Here is a 16,702-nt window from a genome sequence, read left to right as displayed (position 1 = left end):
GAAAAAAGGAAACATTATTTTAAAGTTCAAGAAATATAATACTGTTACCAGGGAGAAATAGTAACAAAATATGGCATTAAACAAGCCTGGCCCAAAGTTAAGACAGCTCTAATAAGGAGTCATTAAATTAAAAGTTAACACTTAGAGCAAATCATAATACCAGCAAAATATTGGATGACATACTTAAATTAGCTCAACATGCCAATCCTTTGGTTTGATAATTGGACAGAGATTGCACCAGGGTTCATTGTAAAGTTGCAGTTTTGTCACCTCTATTTCAAATATAAGTTTGTGACTAGCTTAGAGGAAATTCCCATTCAAATGGTCAATAAAGGCTAGTTAGTTAAATAGATGTGCAACTCTTTTTACAGCTCAATTTCATTCTGGTTGGACCATCTAATACTACAATTTAATAGCTTCCATTTGTGGAAGGATTTTAAAGGACTTCCAAGCAGGCTTATCTTTAGTGTACATGTTTGATTTATTTTAATTTTTATTTCTTTATTGCAGATCCAGATTTATTCTTTTTAGAAAGAAATTCTCTTAGGGGAATGGTAAATTTGTGGGGTTTCCTATCCTTTTATCCAACCACCCATAAAAAAGGATAATAGGAGAATGAAAGGAATGGAAGAGAGTTTGGAGATCAAGTTATCCCTTCTTAATATAGGAATTATTCACTATAATATAGCCATCTACTGAAAAAGTCATCAACTTTCTAAGGCAGTTTATTCCATTGTTAAATCATTCTTTCTCCACATCTCCAGATTCTTAGTGTTCTTTTTAAAACATGTTTCCCAGAACTTGCTATAATATTCTGATTGTGGTCTGCCAAACTCTGAATTGAGTGAAATAAGACTTCTCTTGATACTATATTTCTGCTGAGGCCAGTGGTGGGATTCAAATAATTTAACAACCAGTTCTCTGCCCTAATGACTGGCTGGGTAGGTATGGCTGAGTGGTCATGTGACTGGGTGAGCGTGGCCATGGTGAACATGACACGGGGCTTGTGTGCTGCTAAGGTAGAACTTCTCTGAGACCCTCCCTTACTCTCATTATACAGTTATAAATGTAATAAAACCTGCCAAATGAACCTGGGGATTCATTTGATTGAATCATGTTAAATGAATGTGATCATTCCCTGCTTTCTCCAATGCATTTGTTAATCAAATGTGTAGGTCTTTAAATGCACATGAGGTATTTGAGGCTGGGGAACAGCATGTGGGGCCTAGTGTTGGAGCAGACCACCGGAAGCCTCCCTGAATCCACTGAGATACCTCATGCTCCCCTGGGGTCCCCACAGTTGTTTCCCCCATCCCATCCTGTGCCACTGGGTCTCCACAGGCTGGGCCTGCTTTGCTAGCACCTCAGATGTCACTTTCTCCTTCCAACCCCATTTCCCATGGATTACTGACTTTTTGAAGATCTCCAGAGATCTAGAAGAGGCTGACCTGCTGGCAGAAAAGCCGAAGTGTTTTATTCAAATAATGGCATAACTGTAAGAATGTGAAATCAAAGGAAAACATTTTCACCAGCTTCTGAGTAAAAGATTTTCGCTTGGGGCCAGCTTCAGAGATTGAGGTAGCAACAGGTATGGCTCTGATAGGCACATTGTATCCATCATCTTGCAGACTTTGAGACATAGACCTAGGGGAACTGCTTCATTTCTATTCTGTTTAATAAATTTTCTATAACAAACACAACTGTTCATTCCTTTCAACAGATTAAGCAAGCATTTCAAGCTACTCCTTTAGAAAAAAGGCTCATTAATGCACGTGTTGTCAGGTTAAGGTATGTAGATAACATTCCACTCAGGAATAGACGTTGAATTAATTGCTAACAATGACATGAGAATGAATTTTTAAATCAAATGGCCCCAGATAGCATTAAGAAATAGATCTGAGTTATTTCCCCCAAATGGTGTTTCTCAGCCTCATTTCCATCAATCAGCCACACATTCAAAACTAGCATAATGATGCTAGCTGTAGTCTAACACCTAGGAGCTGGAGGCATTTTAGAATATGTTCATCTTTTCTTTGTCACAATTTATAATGGATAATGAAAATAACCCAACTAACTGACATGTCCTTTGGTGTAACTACTGCCTGTTGCCTTTTATATTTTTGTCTTTAGATAAGTTTTTAATCATGGAATCAATATCATCTGACTTACAACCCTAAAGCTAGCATATGAATATTTTAAAAATAGCTTAATTAAACCTCCATAACTGTTATATTTGATTTAAGTTAATTGAGTTTGTCTCTCATTTTTTTTGGATAACTGATGGATTGGGAGGATCGGAACTAAATTCTACCTTTTCACCCTGAAACATCTAAACATATAAACATTTGAGGAAATTTTCAAGGCAAGACCAGCAGGTGGACAAATACTAGGAACTCATATAACTATTGTACAGTCCACTGTTTTTGCTGAAGAATTCATGGGCTGAAAACATTCCATAATAAACAAAGAGACAGGCATAATCAGGATTAACCCTCTAATTGATGTAGATTGGAGAACATTTTAGGAAGGTTCTTGAAGTTCTTCTCATGGAAGTCCTATGTATGTTATACGACAGATTTACAATTTGCTTCCCTAACCTCAAAACAGAAACCCTTTCTTACTATGCAGTCACACACACACATACACACACACAGAGAGAGAGAGAGAGAGAGAGAGAGAGAGAGAGAGAGAGAGAGAGAGAGAGAGAGAGAGAGAGAAAACACCTTTCTTTAACAGTTGAATAGATTCCTCCATGTAGATTTGTTAAGCCTAACATCACATTAAAAGTTCACTGTATTTCAGTGAACAAGTGGTAAGAGTAGGCTTTTGTGCGATGTGGCATGATATGTATCTGGCCTAATTGAATTTAATTGATGGTGCTAATACAATACACAGTATGCTCAAACACATATAAACATGTGACTAGATTTATTAAAATGAAACTGAAACAAACAAAAAAGATCCGTGTGGGTCTAATTTCCAAAGCAAAAATAGAAATTGATATTCGATTTATTTTTTGAACCATTTGTACAAGGAATGGGACAACTTGCCGTGGCCAATGCTTCCCAGCTGACTCTCCCTGGCTGTTTCACGATGGCCAACTTGCTACAGCCAACTTGCTGCAGGACAACTCATTGTGGCTAACTCACTGTGGACAACTCACCATTAATTCACAGTGGGGCAACTCATCATAGATAATTCAATTTGGGATAGCTCAAGAGAAGGACTAGTAAACTTCACCCAGTCTCCAGAACTTCTAAATTGAGAAGATTCAAATCTAAAGCAAGACAAGGCTTGCTGCAATTCACTTGTTCCTCTCTTGAGTTATCCACTTTTGAATTGTCCTACAGCAAGTTAGCCACAGTGAGTTGTCCCACATCATGTTTTCCTGCAGTGAGTTGGCCGTGGCAAATTGTAACAGTGATGGCTTAGACTGGGGGTGGGTTTCTACCAGTTCTGTCCGCCTCTGTAGAACTGGTAGCTCTGAAGAGCAGCAGACATAGAACCGCTTCTATGTCTGCTGATGTTTTTGCCAACCCCCCCACCTGGGCTCTTTCCCGATCTTTATTTCCTGATTTTCAACTTCAGCTGCTGAACAAGGCACAGCTGCAGTTGGAAAAGCAAGAAAAGAGGGCTGTTTCAAAGGCTGCTTCTCTGCAGGCAACTGCTGCTGCTGATTTACAGGTGCACGGCTCGCAGCCTGCAGGGAAGCTCATAAATCCTGAACCGGTAGTTAACCCCGTCGTATCCCACCCCTGGCTTAGACCCATTTGTATAAGACTTACTCAATTTTTCTGTCTAATCAAAAAGCATAATCACCTGGAATATGGATCATTGTTAAAACTGTGCCTTTTCTGCTGAAGAATACTTATAAATTTTTAGAAACATAAAGATGACATCACTGTCCATACCAGGAAATTATAATTTTGTTTCTCTTAATCTATAAGATTTGGCTTTAAACTGAGCATATACTAAGATGGCATTCCTTTAGGGCTGTCCAAAAATACCCCATTTATTCAAAGTTTATTTTGGCAGATCAACATTCAATGAAGTCTGGGAAATCTGCAGTGTGGTCTTCTTTAATTACTTATCTATTTAGGCAGGTGAAAGGAATTATCCTGCTTCTATTCCTCACCTCCATATTTTTCAGCATAACACTATTTCTGGAAATTGTGGGGCAAATATTCATAGGCAAACAACCGCCAATGAATAAAGCTTAATTGCAAGATGGGCACATGAAAAGAGAAGGGCAAAGAGTTAAAACAGGGGAAAACTTTATTCCTCTCAAAGATCCCTATATTTTCCCCATTCTAAATCATAGCTATTTTTGATAGCGTCATCCAAATTTATATCAAATTATTTCCTGGTATCTGCCCAGTGCCATTTATTTCCAAGAGGCAATGAGTTAAGTAGCAAATCTTCTGGGTGAGTGAGTGAATATATATGAAAAAATACCCCTGCAGAGTATAGAAAATATTCTGGTTTGTTTGGTCAGCTGTCTGTATTATTCTTTTGCAGCCCAGGGAATGACGGTGTCCTGGCAGATGTGGTGCTAATATTTAAGTTCATTGCCACAGATAATAAAGAGATACTCTGGACAAATATTTATCATATTTTGCTAAAAAAGCTGAAGTCATCAACATGGCCCTTAAGTATTGATATTTCTTCATATAAGCTCTCAGGCAAGTGTTACAACTATCCTTTGTAATGATGATCAAATGTATTAAACTGCTTTATTTGCTTATACTGTAACCTGAAATATATATGTTGATTTAATCAAAACTGTACTACCCATTTCCTATCCTTGCTTAAGATATTTGTATAGTATTGCAGAGTTTTTTTCCCTGTGGGTAAATAAAATACTTACAGATTTCAGGTTTTCTTCCAATCTATTAATAATTGTTCCCTGGTTTTCATTTACATTTTTAATATTTAAGGAATTATCATTAGGAATTAACAGAGTTTTTGCCAAAGAATATTGAGAAAATTTCATTGAGCCAAAGCTAATAATCTTTATGTTATTTGTTTATTTTTATGAACTAGTCACTCTTATATAGTACTAGTCAACAAATGGGAATATCAGTTGGTTGGTTAATTCATGATGCTAACCAACTAAATGGATTATAAAGGACTTTTTGATATAGTTTCTGTAAAAGTCTATATAGAGACCAAATTCCTAATAAATATCTTATTTTCTTTCTGGTGATTGTAATAATAGAAAGATGAAAATTTAAATGCTTTAAAGTACATAAAAACTAGTCCAGGAAAGATACAATTAAAAACTTTTAACCAACAGAAAGAGTGACGTGGCATTGCAATTTTTAGGTTTCCTGAGGCTAATATGGCTGTAACATCATTTATACAAAGACAGTACTAAGATATTTGGTTTTACTCTGAGCAAAAATAACTTAAGAAAATTTTTCATATTTCTCATTTAAAATGCTGTAAAATCAACCCTACTGGAAGGGAGATACTGGTATGAAAACATCCTCAGCCAATATTCCCAAATTCCTAGTGATTATTGAAAAGCATAAATACTAGTAAATACTAGTGCATGTAAATACTACTGTAGTACATGAAGGTAAATATGATATTGGTACCTGCCATTACTGAAATTTGGTAGGGTGATACTCATGACTGGAAGGATACAAACTATTCAAAAGAAACAGACCAAATAAAAGAAGAGACACAGTTGCATTATATATAAAGATCACTACATTTCTATAGAAATCTAGAAAGCCAGGGAAGCTGAAAATGGGCTGCATGGAGGCCTTGAAGGGCCTTGGCCTGTTTTCAGCCAAGAGAGCGCTGCAGGAGGCCATGGGGGCCGACAATGAGACATGCAGATTTGCAGATAAAACTAAGCTAACAGGAATAGCCTAAATCTCAGAAGATAAGCTCAGGCTCCAAAAAGATATTGACATACTTAAATAATGGGTCCTATCCATAAAATGAAATTTAATATGGAGAAAAGCAAAGCTTGTACGCAGGCAAGAAAAACAAAGGTATATGTACAGAGTAAGCGAAACCTGGCTCAAAATAGAATAGAATAGAATACTTTATTGGCCAAGTGTGATTGGACACACAGGAATTTGTGTTGGTGTAAATACTCTCAGTATACATAAAGAAAAGATACATTCGTTAAGAATCAAGAATCATAATGTACAACATAATGTACCCTAGTCATAGGGTACAATCAACAATCAAATCATACAAGGAAACAGTCAATATAAATCGTAAGGATATAAGCGACAAAGTTACAGTCCTACAATCACAAGTGGGAGGGGATGGGTGATAAGGAGTGATGAGAAGACTAACTGTGAGAGGGGCATTGGAGTCCTAGTGGACAATCACTTAAATATGAGCCAGCAATGTGTGGCAGAAGCCAAAAAAGCTAATGCAATCCTTGGTGGTATAAACAGAGGCATAGAATCAAAATCACGTGAAGTATTAGTACCACTTTATAAAACCTTAGTAAGGTTTTATACACCTAAAATACTGCATCCAGTTTTGGTCACCACATTACAAAAAAGATGTTGAGACTTTGGAAAAAGTTCAAAAAGAGCAACTAAGATGACTAAAGAGATTAAAACATATAAAGAACAGTTGCAGAAATTGGGTTTGGCTAGACTAAAGAAAAGAAGGACTAGGGTGACATGATAGAAGCATTCCAATATTTCAGAGGTTGCCACAAAGCGGAGGGAATCAACTTATTTACCAAAGCACCTGTAGGCAGGACAAGAAACAATGGATGGAAACCAATCCAGGAGAGAAGCAACTTGGAATTAAAGAGAAATTTCCTAACAAATGAGGACAATTAACAGTGGAACAGCTTGCTGTCAGAAGTTGTTGGTGCTTCATCACTGGGGGTTTTTAAGAAGAAAGTGGACTGTCTGAAATGCTATAGATTGAGCAGGGGGTTAGACTAGAAGATTTCCAAGGTTCCTTCCAGCTCTATTCTGATTAATTAATTGATTGATTGAATCAGGTTTAGGATGAAGGTTGAGGAAATATTGCTATTGCCAATTAAACATTTGTCTTCTCCATATTTGTTTTCAGAAATAAATGAAGAAAGTGGTACAAATCTTCTGAACAGTTGTAAGTACCAGAACGGCTTTTTGTTTAAAAACAGACTTGTTTAAAAAATAGTGTGTTTAGCCTCATTTTCCTCTGGATGCTGTTATCCAGATGCTTTTAACTTTATAACTGGAGATACTGGACACATCTACTGTATAAGATAAGACTTTCCTGTTGAAGCACCATCATTCTCAAATTCTTTTTTAATCTAGTATGCCCAATCATCACAAATTTGTTTTTTCAGCTTGATTATCACATTTGAAGTCACTTCCACTAAATAACATTATGAAGACAAACAAGACACTTTTTATATAGTAATGAATCATGAAAATAAATTTTAAATTCACTTATTTGTAATATTGTAACTTAGATCACCCATGTTTTTCTTAAGGATGAGATATTTCTACAAAACTGAAATGTTACATAGACTTTTTCCCTAAGAGGAGAAAAAAGATATTTCTGAGCTAACCTCAGCAACCTGCAAAACATATCTATTTCCTTTCCTGAACCCAGAAGTGCAATTCTGTATTTGAAAAATGTTTCCAGAAAGACAGTTCCTAGTATTTTATAGTTACAGCATTCTGTAGTCACACCATTACCATTTGAGACCTATCCAGTTAGCTTCCCACAGGCAAAATCTATGTAGTAAGCCAGATTCATTTAATAGTCATATGAGTCACTTAATAATTGGAGTGATTCATTTAAGAACACGGCTAAAATATGATAAATTTGGGTGCAACTCACTTAATAACCACCTGGCCTAGAAACACACATTCTTTCCCAATTATACAGAAATTGAGGACCTGTATTCAAAATAGATTATGAAATTCTTTTCTTGTTTTTCTGTGGATGAATAATTTAGGGCAAGAAAAAAACATCAAGACGGCACATGAACAGAAAAAAATTATGCTTTGACACTCCCTTGCCTGTTCCCTTAACATTCAGTGAATAAATACTGTATGGCTGTTTAATACATTCCACCATCTTTAGTGAGAATGTCTTCCAGGTCAACATGAATAAAATTAGGCCATTCTCCATATTTCCAAAGAAGAGTGCTTATGTTTATTTTTTAACATTAGAAATTATGTGAAATGAACTAACATTCTTTTTGGGGGTTGGGTATATTTTATTTTTATGTCAATCTCTATATTCTTAACATCACTTCTTTTGTTGTGGGTACTATATTAATAGTCATATTTGGAATGTTTAACAAATTATATAATTCTAATATTCATTCATAGTTTCATATTATTTAACCCCTTTTAATTCTCAGTTGTGTCACTATTATATTTCAAGCAAAATCCCTTTCCAGTCATATTTTAATACAAACAACGTGATATTCATCTTATTTACATCAGCAAATTATGCAATTCTAATAGTAATATACTTACTTTTATCTTATGCTATAATTCATCATCTTCACATATTTATGTGGAATCATAATCTTTTTTTCCCTTTTAGCTATCATAGTTTAATATTAATACACATATTGAATTAATCCCTTTCTAGTCACCTTTTAATACAAACAAGTTCATGTTCATCTTATTTACATTTAACAAATTATACAATTTTAATTTAGTTATTTTCATCTTATACTATATTTCACCATGTTATTTTTGTATCCATCAGATTTTTCTACAATAAAATATTATTTATTTTAAAAAATATCACTTATTACAGTTAACAATCATATATCTAAATAATAGTACACACATTTATATGTAATCATAATATTTTAGCCATTGTCTCTCACTCTCATTAAAGTTTTAATTGATTGCTTCCTAGCTTGTCTCCCATGTTCCTCTTTTAAGTTTTCATCTTTAGCTAATTTTTTTTTTAACCATTCCTCTTAGTCATTCCTTCCTTTTCTATTATATTCCATTGTCTCATTTTCAAATTGTGTACTCTTACCCCTATCTTTCTCCCAAAAAGTTGTCCCTGGAATTCTACTCCCTTTTGTACCACCTTTAAAATACTCTCCCCTTGGTTTATTACATCAATTATTATCATTTTTAATTTTATTTCCTTTTTCTCATTGCATTTTATTTGTTGTTCCATTTCATCTATTTTTCTGTTTGCTCTTCCAAATGGCTCCTCCTCTTCCTCTATCTCCTGATTACTTTCTATTATTTGTGTCTCCATTTCCATAAGACTGATAATTTAATAGTATAAATGTACTAATACTAGATAAGAATTCTTTTTTGTGGTTGGGAGCAGGCTGTGGGACACGACTAGACAGATCTGTGGAGAGAATCTATGGAGGAACTATTGCAGGAGAAGGAGAATGGCCTTGGCAAGCTAGTCTCCAGCTGAATGGTGTTCACCGTTGTGGAGCAACATTGATCAGCAGTAACTGGCTTGTGACTGCTGCTCATTGTTTTAGAGGGTAAGTAAATATTTCCCCATACCTCTAAGACTACATTAAAACAACATATTTAAGCAACAAAATTTCCTCACTTCATTTATGCACAGATGATACCACTAACACAATTTGTCTCATATGTTTAAAATTGTACAAGGGAAAGGGGAGTTTAGCTCTTTATCTCTGTTTACATCTGCTGTTATTCCTAAACACTTCATTTTATAAACTGAATTTATTTTTAATCTTGAAGTTTGATAGTGGTGAGAATGCAGGAAAAAATGTAAAACAGTTAGCAAGAAACCATTGTGAAGTTTTGTTTACTATAAATGAAAATGCAAATAGAGTGCTTATTGTATAAACTGTACTCTCTAATGTCTTTCAGAGTCCGAGATGTCAGAAGTTGGACAAGTAGTTTTGGGGCTCGTCTAAGCCCTCCAACCATGAAAAGGAATCTTCGCCAGATCATCATTCATGAGCATTATGCTAATAATGTCATGAACCATGAATTTGATATTGCTGTTGTACAGATTTCATCCCCAGTGGAATTTACAACTGCTGTACATCGTGTTTGTCTTCCAGAAGCTTCATATATTTTTCCAGAGAATACCACTTGTGCTGTTACAGGATTTGGTGCTCTTAAAGATGATGGTTAGTAGCTCCCTATTTGAGGCTAGTTGGCTTGTGTGAATAATCATTCTTTGATCATTTGTTAACCACAGCAGAGTTGGTCCCAGGTTATTGAAACATCAAATTACACTAATAGGTGGGCTTACCTCCCTTCCCAACTAGATGTATCCATAAAGATTTCAGAAAGAGAAACACTTGATATCATGGCAATTTGGTCTAGTGATTAAGGCACCAGATTAGAAAACAGGACACCTTGAGTTCAAGTCCTTCATAGTAATGGCAACCAGCTGAGTGATTTTGGGCCACTTGCACAACTGTCCCCCCCTCCCTCCCCATTCTCTCAGAGGGCCAATTGCACTTTTACCTCACAGAAGTGTTGTAGAGAAAACAACAGGGTGAGAAGGTATGTTGCATCTTTGCTACCTTGAATTGTAAAAAAATAAGCAATAAATTGTTTGTAAAAAAATAAGCAATAAATACATAAATGTTCAATTGTGGAAATTAATGTTTCATTCTGAGGTTCTAGACCTGATGGAGCTACCTGACAGTGTTACTTAGAACACAGAATAACAGAATTGGAACTTTTTGACAATATGTAATTAAGCCTTTTGACTGATGAGTTGCCATCCAGATATTCTGTTTGCCTTCTTTTTGGCAGACTATATAAATTCATATGCATGTACATCTGTAAGAAAACTAAATATAAACCTGCAGAAAAGCTGCATAAATATTGCAAAGGTTGGGAGAGATGGGGCAGAGATATTTTTTAAAAATCACAGGTTAAGAAATAACTACCACAATTATTATATTTCCTTTCAGATTAGCTCATTCAAAAAAACTTCTTTATTCAGAGGTAACTAGAGAGATCAATATTTCCTAACAGCCATGTTCAATTGTATTCGAAACTTCTCTGAAATATGCAAAGGATTTATTTTGTTCATTCTAATCTGAATGAACAAATTTCCTGTCTACCTAGCCTTAAACCTGAGAGTTGAGTGACCAAGGAAAAGTTCTGAGCTTTCAAGGAATTTCAGTTTAACCAAAGAACTTAGGTGCTTTCAAGGATTCCTATTTAGATTTTTTTTGGCGGGGGGGGGGAGTGTTACCTGACAACTGCTTTCAAATATATGTACTGCAAATTATATACATAATTTACATGTTTCCTCTTCTTACGTAGTGTGAGGCAATTTTGTTATCCCCTGCCCAGAGAATGAATAAGAATGATACTATTTCTGCGAGATGATTTTTTTCTTTCCTGTTAGTCAACTGGAGTATAGGAAAGTGACTGCTTGTACCATGTTCTGAGTTTCAATAATGTATTGTAGAAGGCTAAATTATCACAGAAATATCTTTATCTTTTAAAGGAATAGAATTTAAAGGATTTCTTCTCCTGTTTTTTAATTGATTTTCTATTAAATACATTTCTTAGTGCTTAAAAACATTGTGTTGTCTGGGTATTTAATGTGCTTAATAATACAAATTTACATTCTTAATCTCCATCCCTTTTTTACAACCATTGGTAAAATAGATTCCATGTTTGATAATATTCTACATCTTCTTTCTGTTTAATTTTCAATGTCAATCTATCCATTTCTGAGGATTTCTGATACTATGGATGAAATCACAGATCATATGTGCTTTGTGGTTGTGCTACTTTATAACCTGATAGTGAATTTTCATGGGTAAAATACTCCATTATTATTTGAAAATCAGGTCCCAGTGTTCGTGAACTTCGACAAACAGAAGTGAAAATTATAGGTAATGAAATTTGCAACAAAAGAACAGTGTATAATGGAGCCATTTCATCTGGAATGCTTTGTGCTGGATACCTGGAAGGAGGAAGTGACGCTTGTCAGGTAGGTATAATAGTATACCTACTAGAAATCAGCAAAGGGTTCCTGCATATATTATAATTTGAGAGTATTTTTGTGCTGGTGCAAAATCCACTTATTTATACACTGCCTTTTCTATAACTAAGTAACAGAGATTTAGATTTTTTTAAAAACCCAGTTTGGTGTAGTATTTAAGATGCTGACCAAGAAAATAGGAAATTAGGAGTTCTAGTCCTGCCTTAAGGCATGAAGGCCATCTGGGTAATTTTGAGCCAGTTATCATGACTTAGCCCAATCTACTTCACAGGAGAAAATAGAACAAAAAAGTATTATGTATATTAGCTACCTTGAGTAATTCATAAAAAATAAAGGCAGAATTTTTAAAAATATTTTTAAAAAGAGGTGATCTAGGAGATACAAAATGTGGATGGCCATTTTTTTTGCAGTTCTAGGGTTATGGTGGAAAATCTGGGGGAAAGGAATGGGGAAGCTAAGAATGGGAAAGGATGGGAAATATGTGGTCTTTATTTTTATTGCTTTATTTATTTTATTCCATTTCTATATTAATTTGTATTTTAAAACCCTTAAAGTTGGAAGTAAGTCTAGCTATGAAGGCTTAGGAGGCAGGAGGGAGAGAATGGTCTTCAGATGACCCTATTATATCTCCCTCTAAAAAGCTCTTATGTCAAGGGAAATAATTTTAGATGGTATCATGTTTGATAAAACAGATCTATTTATCATATGATTCTATATGCTATAGATTTTTCTCCTGGTCTTTCTAAAGTGATCTTCCATCCCTTTTAGGGTGATTCTGGTGGACCATTGGTTACATCTGATTCCAGAGGTATATGGTACCTTGTTGGCATAGTAAGCTGGGGAGATGAATGTGCTAAGCCAAATAAACCTGGAGTCTATACACGAGTTACTTACTATCGAAATTGGATTGCTTTCCATACAGGAATCTGAAATAATGACAAGTAACTTTATATTAATGTATGAGATGTTCAGAGTTTTGCAGCGTAAATTCAGTGCCAGAAAAATAAACACAGATGGCTGATGCTTCATTTAACCTCTTTATAAACATAATAGATAAATTTTACAATGCCAGTTGTAGATTTCTCCAACATGGAGCAAACTCAAACAGAACCAGACAGGTTTCAGGTTCAGAGCAGAGCTCTAGGTTTCAGCAAGCAAGCAAGTTAGTTTCTCTTTCACTTTAGAGCTGAGCACAGAACAGAGAGAAACAACGCCCAGATTCTCTCTTTAAGTTTCAGCCCTCAACTCAGCTCTCATTGGCTGATTTTGTTACTAAGCTCAATTCCAGTTCATGAATATAGTCTGACATGAGATCCAAGATATTTTTCTTACAAACAGTCATGCTGCTCTGATAAATTCTGTTGAGTAGGGATTTGTTTTTCTGCTGCATCAACACTATTCCTTCTCATATTATTTCATGACCATGTCCCATTATATTATAAACACTGTTCATAGTTATACAAGAAGATGAATAGACTGAAGTATTCATCTGCAACTAACAAAATAATTTTGTTTTATTATTCCCATACTTAAAATGCTGCATTGTGGTACCTCCTTGATTACACTGAATGTTCAACTCTCCCAACAGCTTTGCTAATTTGGCCAATCTTTTGTTTTGTTTTGAGTGTGTGGTATTATTCAAGAAGAATTGCTGCATCATCTTTTCCAGGGATTAGAGTACTCAAATACATAATTCTTTTACAACTGTATTGCCAAAATGGAGAGGTTTCTTGGGTGAAGGGTTCTCCATGATCTTCCTTAATTCATGAACCCTGGAAAAAGACATGCCATGCAGACTGAGAAAGTATTGAAATAAGAATTGTTTGCACCAATATCGCTATCAAATAAAATGTGAAATAAAAGTACAATTGCTCACCTTCTTAGAATAATTATATAGTTTATCATGATCTTTCAGTGACCTTCTCCTAATCTGATACCCTCCAGAAAGCTTTGAATTGCAATTCTTAACTGAACCATTTTGGGAAAACAAAACTAGAAGCATTTAATATTCAGTCACTTCAAACTAAATAACATTTACTTGGACAGGGAAGAGGAAATTTAGTGAAGAAAATGTTAGTGAGTTACCTTGCTAAGTTGATTTTTATTATAAATAAAAATTCCAGTGTTTTATTTATAATCCATTTGTTAGAAGGAATGCTAATATAGTTTTCCATGTTATAATGGCTTTTGCCAACTTTGTCCTTTACTTTTTCTGTATATTTCCTGTTGCTCAGAATACAACCCAAGATAATTTAAAGAGTTAGAAACATGTTTTAAAAATACATTTCCTTCCATTCCTTAAACTTATATGGCAAAATTTATAGAAAAGTGTGAGACAAAAGTGGATCAGTATAGCAAAAATGATGTGTTTTAATTATACCACTCATAAGGCTCTATTTTGAAGCTATCCAAGCTTGCTTAAGGGTTGTTATTTCTAAGTAATAATGTTTAAAGTGCAGTAAAATTTTTGAATGCAACGGGATTAACATTATTAAGACATGTTTCATATCAAGGAGTTCAACCTGTTCTTTGGTGAATATTCAATCTAACAAAAAATATAATTTTGCATAGCAATCCATCTGTTAGTCATTAATGATCACAAATCCCAAAAATAAACACCATGTGACCAGGGAAACTTTATCTTTCTGGTATCAACATATGTCTAACAAATCATTTATATCTCCAATCTTTGGACCAGTTGGCCAAGTATGACATTTCAAAATGTATAAGACTATAAATCAGCCTTCTGAGCCCGGTGGAACCCTTAAAATAGTTTTCTGGCTTAAGGAAATGAATATTTAGGTTCAAATATAGGCCAGAAATTACAAAATTATTACATTCATTTTATGTGTAGTTATGTATATTCACATTAAAAAATAAACTTTTCCTTTCCCCTATCTCCTTCTCTGCTCCCCATGGGTGGATCCTGCTACTACTGGTATCTGGGCCAACCCAACCCTAGATCTCCTGCACTCACTCACTCACCAAGCTTTTGCACCAGCAGAAAAGCAGACTGGCAAGTTGGCATGCTGGCAAGGAGTGCCCCAGCACAGAGTCCCACTGGTCGCTCTCCTCTTGAGCACACTCTCCCTTATCCTTATCAGCCTATAAAGTTATTGCTATAAATATTTTCTCAGCTATTCCATAGATAAATTACATGCTGATCACCTAGATTCACAGTTACACTGCACTGCTCACATTGCACTAGAGTTTCAAAGACCTTCATCCCTTATTTGACTGAATCTAATGAAGTTCGTGTAACAGGTCTATTCCCTGAATGGTGATAAATAATAGCATAGTGGAAATATAAGTGCTGACAGTTATACATATTTATTCTGGATTGTACTGGAACAACTACCATAATCCTTTGCTATAACATATAAATAACATATAAATGCTATGATACAATTGTGTATATTCAAACTGTTCAAACAACTGTAGTGAAAACAAATAAAGCATTGAACAGGGGAAGTCCAGTATTCAAGAATAGTATCCTGGAGGGCAAGCTTAGAAAACAACAGCAACAATAAATCCTATCTATAAAGCACTAGAGACAAACACCTTGCAAGCATCCCAAGACACTTTGGAAAATATTTCCAAAGAAAATATTTGGAAAATAATATGGAGGAGATGCCTGAAGGCTTCAGTAATATGCTTATTGTGACTTCTATAAAAACAAGGGAAGCAAATTAGATACTACAGAGGTATCTTGCTGTTGTCCATCACAGGCAAGTTCTTTGCCCACATTTTTCTGAATAGAATAACATGTATTTTCTTTTTCCAACTAAAGTAGGATGCTTTATAAAGAAAAAATATTTATTTGATTGATTCTCCACTTTTATATTCAGTTGATATTAAAGGCAGTTAACAACAATTAAAACATAGAACACAAAATTCAATTTAAATTTTTAAATGTGAATATTATTAACAACTAAACTCTGAGGTAGCTGAAAATTGATTTTTGTATAAAAAGTTGATGTAACGTTGAAAAATAATTCCTGAATTGAAATATATCCTGCTGTATAATTCTAGGATTGTTTATTGACTCTTGTACTGGTTGACTCTTGTTGGCTGAACTTGGAATTTTAGGAAACAAAGTGCATAGATCTAATCAACTTGAAGGTAGTCCACCTTTGTACTAGATTATCAATACTTCAAATACTGCTATGTAGCAACAGTAGGGGACCTCTATTGCCTCCAGTACATATCAGCTTCCTGAATGCAGAAAGGTAGGAAATTCTGCACAGATGGGAAAAATATTAAGATAGCAGCTAAAAAACCCGATTAGATAGATGATAGATAGGTAGATGATAGATGATAGATAGATAGATAGATAGATAGATAGACAGATATAATAGATGATAGATGATAGATAGAGATAATACATGATTGATAGATAGATAATAGATAAATAGACATAGCGTATGTATGTATGTATGTATGTATATATGTATGTATGTATGTACAGATGATAGATAGCTATAGAATATATTGATAGATGATAGATAGAGATAGAGATAGAATATAAAGATAGATGATAGGTAGATAGGTAGATAGATAGATGATAGATAGATAGATAGATAGATAGATAGATAGATAGATAGATAGATGATAGAACAGGACAAAAATATATAAAGAACTATCTCTGTCACTGGAACTGAAAATCGATTTCATATCTTCCCCTTGGAATAAAATAGGCAGACCCTTTCTTCATCAACTGTCACAGAGAAGAGGAGTCCTCTAGATTCCCCAAAGAGAAAAGGGCATG

The 16,702-nt window shown here is 34.7% G+C and overlaps 1 protein-coding gene across 1 annotated transcript in view; it reads left to right on the top strand.

The window, feature by feature from the left end:
* Positions 1–14,071, top strand: part of LOC113448799 (transmembrane protease serine 11E-like) — a 39,473-nt gene extending 25,402 nt beyond the window's left edge. Inside the window, exons 5-11 of the mRNA XM_026719599.2 lie at positions 1,721–1,788; positions 4,519–4,682; positions 7,060–7,098; positions 9,295–9,463; positions 9,822–10,087; positions 11,780–11,922; positions 12,703–14,071. Coding sequence (XP_026575384.1) covers positions 1,721–1,788; positions 4,519–4,682; positions 7,060–7,098; positions 9,295–9,463; positions 9,822–10,087; positions 11,780–11,922; positions 12,703–12,864 — 1,011 coding nt within the window. The 3' untranslated portion in view covers positions 12,865–14,071. The remainder of the gene's footprint in view (positions 1–1,720; positions 1,789–4,518; positions 4,683–7,059; positions 7,099–9,294; positions 9,464–9,821; positions 10,088–11,779; positions 11,923–12,702) is intronic.
* Positions 14,072–16,702: the final 2,631 nt, after the last annotated feature.

This window comes from Pseudonaja textilis, chromosome Z, assembly GCF_049901715.1.
Source record: "Pseudonaja textilis isolate UNSWEBS1 chromosome Z, rPseTex1.2, whole genome shotgun sequence".
Taxonomy (NCBI): Eukaryota; Metazoa; Chordata; class Lepidosauria; order Squamata; family Elapidae; genus Pseudonaja; species Pseudonaja textilis.
This window is presented reverse-complemented; position numbering and strand designations above follow the sequence as displayed.